Source organism: Lathyrus oleraceus, chromosome 7 (assembly GCF_024323335.1).
Source record: "Lathyrus oleraceus cultivar Zhongwan6 chromosome 7, CAAS_Psat_ZW6_1.0, whole genome shotgun sequence".
NCBI lineage: Eukaryota > Viridiplantae > Streptophyta > Magnoliopsida > Fabales > Fabaceae > Lathyrus > Lathyrus oleraceus.
The window spans coordinates 38,285,302-38,290,408 of record NC_066585.1 but is presented as its reverse complement, the minus strand read 5'-3'; the positions used below and the strand labels follow the sequence as shown (position 1 = coordinate 38,290,408).

At 33.7% G+C, this 5,107-nt stretch overlaps 1 protein-coding gene across 2 annotated transcripts; it reads left to right on the top strand.

Moving 5' to 3' along the window:
* Positions 1-1,809: 1,809 nt before the first annotated feature.
* LOC127107335 (uncharacterized) lies at positions 1,810-2,813 on the top strand. 2 transcript variants are annotated; one of them, XM_051044629.1, is made up of 2 exons: positions 1,810-1,889; positions 2,144-2,813. In XM_051044629.1, exons 1-2 carry the CDS (start codon positions 1,818-1,820, stop codon positions 2,447-2,449), a joined length of 378 nt encoding a protein of 125 aa, XP_050900586.1. In that variant the 5' UTR covers positions 1,810-1,817; the 3' UTR covers positions 2,450-2,813. The 2 variants fall into 2 exon arrangements, with proteins under 2 accessions (XP_050900586.1, XP_050900585.1); XM_051044628.1 differs by lacking the exon at positions 1,810-1,889 and adding an exon at positions 1,981-2,060.
* Positions 2,814-5,107: the final 2,294 nt, after the last annotated feature.

Genomic DNA, 5,107 nt, shown 5'->3' with positions numbered 1-5,107 from the left:
CAAGTTACATTGGTTTCCTTGTTCGACAACATATTCCGATTACATGTGATAATTGGAGAAGTCCGGAATTGAAGGTTGGCAAAGAAAAAATATGGTCCGAGATACAGGTACTTACCATATATTGTTATATGTTTTTTTTGTTGACTATTTGTTGACCATATATTGTTATAATATTACTTATAATAACACACTCCATGTGTATGTTTTTTAGAGATCCTTTCACATCGATGAAAGCCGGCAAAAATATTGTATTCAATTGGCCGGAAAAAGACTCTGAGGATTTCGATCCTTTTTGTCCAACAAATTTCTCAAGGATGAGGAAGGAAAATTTGTTGAAGCAGAACGGCCAATGAAGTATGCGGAGATTATTTCAGCCGAAGAATGGGATAACTTTGTCGCCAAACGAAGAAACAAAAAATTCCATGTAATGTCTATTAATTATGGTATTATACAATTGTTAAGTTACTTGGTTCTGATATGCCTTAAACTTTTTTATCCAGGAAGTAAGCGACAAAAATCGGAAAAGGGCATCAAAACCCGCGTATCCATACAAAAAAGGGCGTACGGGATATGCACGGTTACAACAAAGAATTGTGAGTATATTCAAATGCTATGAGCTTATACATTGTCACAATATATTATAATTGATGATCTTATAATCTGATTCAATGTGTAGCTAGCCGAGGAGAAAAGTGACGCAACATCTCTTCCGGAGCACGTATTGTGGAAGGCTGCTCGTGTTGGGAAGGATGGGGCTGTCGTTGAAGCGGTTCAAAATGTTTATGACGAATGTGTAAGTATATATAACATTATTTCTTTAATTATATCGAAAATTTTGTTAGACATATAATTCATTTTTAGTCTCCTCTAATAATATTTCAGGAGACTTTATCCCAAACCTTACCTTCAACCGAGGTCCAGGATTGCAGGAGCCTACTTAGTCGAGTACTAAATGTTCCTAAGTATTCCGGTCGTGTGAGGGGTAAGGGTTTTGGTGTGACTCCGTCGTCATTTTATAAAAAACCAAAAACAAAAAATCCTACCAACAAAGAGGTGATGGAGACCTTGGCGGAGTTAAGGGCACAAGTACTCGAACTGCAAAAGGAGAATGCAAGGTATAGAGAGGAAAGGCGCGGTTCCGAGGCAAAAGATACTAGTGACCGAGCTAGTCTCAATTGTCAACCGAAATTTCCCGAGGTAATTATATATGTTATTATGAAATTAAAATAGCACTTTTTTACTTGACACATATACACGTTAACAATAACATATTTATTATTGGTTTAGGGCATTACACCTTGTCAGATGTATCTATCGTCACCAACTTATCGCATAGTTGGCAAGGGAAAAGTGCACAACACTTCGGGTGAATTACTTCACCATAATCCCCTCCCGGTGGGATATATGAAAGTTTTTGTTGACCTTGTATTAGATACGGACGCGCTTCTAGCATTACCTGACGTTGTTTCAGAGACAACGTTGATGCGAGATGCAGTCGGATCCTTTGTTGGATGGCCGTCAGATCTAATTTTCCCAGATGCCGAGGTATATATGTTCTAAATGATTATGAATATTTAGTATTCACATTTCAATTCAGCTACAATTATTATATTTAATCAATCCTTATTACATGGTAATGTTAGACTCCTACAAGACCCACACATAAAGCTGGTAAAGGGATTTCAAGACGCATCGAGTCGGTTGCATCTCAAAAAGAGGTACAAATATATATACCCATTGAATTATATACGCAACGATTCTGTTGCATCACAAAAAGTCATGATTTAATTTATATGAATTTTTAGGTTCCCGGTCGAATGTTGAAAAAAGCTGGTAAGGATATTCCAACGAAGTCCGGGACAAAAACAAATCCTAAATCTCAAAAAGAGGTACAAATATATATACCCATTGAATTATATACACAATGATTATGTTGCATCACAAAAAGTCATGATTTAATTTATATGAATTTTTAGGTTCCCGGTCGAATGTTGAAAAAAGCTGGTAAGGATATTCCAACGAAGTCCGGGACAAAAACAAATCCTAAATCTCAAAAAGAGGTACAAATATATATACCCATTGAATTATATACACAACGATTCTGTTGCATCACAAAAAGTCATGATTTAATTTATATTTTTAGGTTCCCGGTCAAATGTTGGACAAAGCTAGTAAGGAAATTCCAACGACGTCCGGGACAAAATCTCAAATTATGATGCGTCTTGAGAAAATGGTGGAAGAGTCAGATATTATGCACGGCGCCATCCGTAGTGTAGATATGGATGAAGGTGTTTTCGGAATTGCTCATTCCGAATTAATTGCAAAGGAGGACATGCAACAACTTTTTGAACACGAAGAATTGGGCATCGCTGTCATTCATACATACATATGGTACTCCGATCAATCTATTATTTACTTAGTTGAACAATTTATTTACACATTTCAATGAGTAGTCTAATGTTTATTATGTTTCTATTTAAAGTATATGTATGACACATTGATGCGGGGAACTGAATTGTGTAATCGATTCAATTTTATTGCTGCTTCCCGTATCAACACAACGTTTATAACGAAAAATCCAACATCCATAATGAATGAACTAGTCGATAGATTCATGGTGGCCGGCGATAATACTACACCCAGTTTGTATTTTTTACCGTTTAATTCTGGCAACGGGTTAGATTTTCTTTCTAATAATTTCATTCTAATCTATGTATATCTTTTACGTAGAAAATTTTCATGCATCTAAATTTTTGTTTTATTTTACAGTGGTCACTGGGTGTTGGTTGCTATGGATCTTTCGAGACTAATGGTGTATTATCTCGATTCGTTACCGGGTGATTGGAGTAAATATCCGAGTATGAAGAAGACGGTTGACGCGTAAGTGAAATTCCCCTAAATATTCGTGTGTATTTGTATATTTAATTATGTCTGTCAGATTGATCTCAATATACGTTTTTATTTTGTTAGGGCAATACTAAAATTTAGATCGAAAAAGAATTATCGTAATAGGAAGGACATTACCTGGGTTAGAGTTCAGGTATATATTAAGTTTCTTATTTTTGCTTATAATAGTGTTTGTAAGAAATTAACTATATATATATATATATATATATATATATATATATATATATATATATATATATATATATATATATATATATATATATATATATATATATATATATATATATATATATGTTTGTTTTTCTGTGTATTGTCCTCAGCAAAACAATTCGATCGATTGGGGATTTTTTGTATTGAGATTTATGAGAGATATCATTGCGTTGAATCGTATAGACATCCCAAAAATGGTATGGAATAATAACTTAGGGTTTATTTTAATATTATCGGATATTTCATCTAATTTGTTACTAAATCATGAATATGTTTTATTTTCTTAATTGTAGTACTTTGACGAATACAAATCTTACTCAAGAGCTCATTTGGATGAAATTAAGGATGAATTGTGTCAATTCATTATTGATCATAGAATCATATAGGTTGTAGTTGTTGTACATATATGTATGGAATGTTGTTGTACATGCATGAATATCAATATATTAATGTTGTATATATGGAGGATTAATGTTGTATATAAATGGATTCATGTTGTATATATCAATGGATTAATGGTGTATAACATTGGATTAAAGGATGAAATCAATATGAATTTTACACTTTTGCAGCATGCGAACAGGTTCCCAATTAAATACCCATTGTTTTTCAAACAATTTTTTTTAAAATAACTAACACTTTAGAGGGCGCTTTCTGTAGGAAGCGCCCTCTAAACACTTTACATTGACAACTTTAGAGGGCGCTGTGTCCAGAAAGCGCCCTCTAAGATGGCCCTTTATGGACCACTCCAGAGGGCGCTTTTTTCTGAAAGCGCACTATAATGTGGCCCTTAAAGGGCCACTTTAGAGAGCACTTTCTCCAGGAAAACAAAGCGCTGTCTTTACCTATGCCAGCGCCACTTTAGAGGGCGCTTAAAAGCGCTGTTATAGGCCAAAATAAGCGCCCTCTTTTCCCTTATTTGGCGTAGTGGAGGGAGAGATTTTGAAATTAAAGAAGCGGGGAGGATAAGAAGAGACTAATTCTAAGCATAATTTTAAAAGTTGAGAGTTGAAAAGATCTGACCAATGGGCTGCAATCCAATAGACAAGAATGTCATATAGAAACCCAAATTTCCCTTATACTTTTATAATCAAGCAACAAATAATGCACAAATAGCAAGTTGAAGAACAAGGCATTAAATAAAGATGGGCAGATCCAGGCTTAGCAACTCCATGATCTTATTCAAAATTTCTCATGCATTAGATGAATTCCAATATGGCACAAGTCACAGGTTCAAAATAAGAACGTCATAATGATCATGTTGCAGATGAACTCAAATGGATCTTCAATGATGTATAAGGTGAAGTTTCAAATCACAAGCACTTGGTTACATGAAAGTTGGCATTGGCCAAGTCCTTTTCAAAGGGAATGTTGCCTAAATTCTAAGTCCAATTGTCTCAGATCAAACCAATAGTCCACACAAGATATTTTTTAGGGTTTTTGTTCTTATTATGTACATTAATGGTCAAAGACCACACAAACAAACACAAACAAAATATATCACACAATATGGTCCAAGTGGACAAAGTGAAAATGACATTAACATAATTCTCCAAAAATAATACTTTTAAATCTCCAAAAATAATTCTTTTAAATATCCAAAATTAATTCTTTTAAATCTCCAAAAATAATGGAATTTTTTCTCCAAGGTCCTTTAATCTTGTTTGATCTATGTCAAAAATCTCTTGGCCATTTATTTGGTGTTTTGAAGAGATATTAGGTTTTTGATCAAACATATTATAATTTAATGCATTTTAATTTGATTTTTAATTTGTTTTATTATGAATAAATCGTGTTGAGCTATTTTTATTGACTTGTGAAGTTTGACTATTGTGTTTGGGCCTTGGTCAAGGTTGATTTCACTTTTGTTGGATTAAAACCATTGGATTTAGGGGATTGATGAAATGTATATTTCATATCCCAAAATGAATGAATGATTTTAATTTGATAAAAGTTCTCCCATGACCAATTTGTGTTTGTCTCATCCCCC

Coding starts and splice junctions, on each gene's coding strand:
- LOC127107335 (XM_051044629.1), top strand. CDS start 1,818: ATGTTGAAAAAAGCTGGTAAGGATATTCCAACGAAGTCCGGGACAAAA. Junction 1,890..2,143: donor ATCCTAAATCTCAAAAAGAG/GTACAAATATAT, acceptor TTATATTTTTAG/GTTCCCGGTCAAATGTTGGA.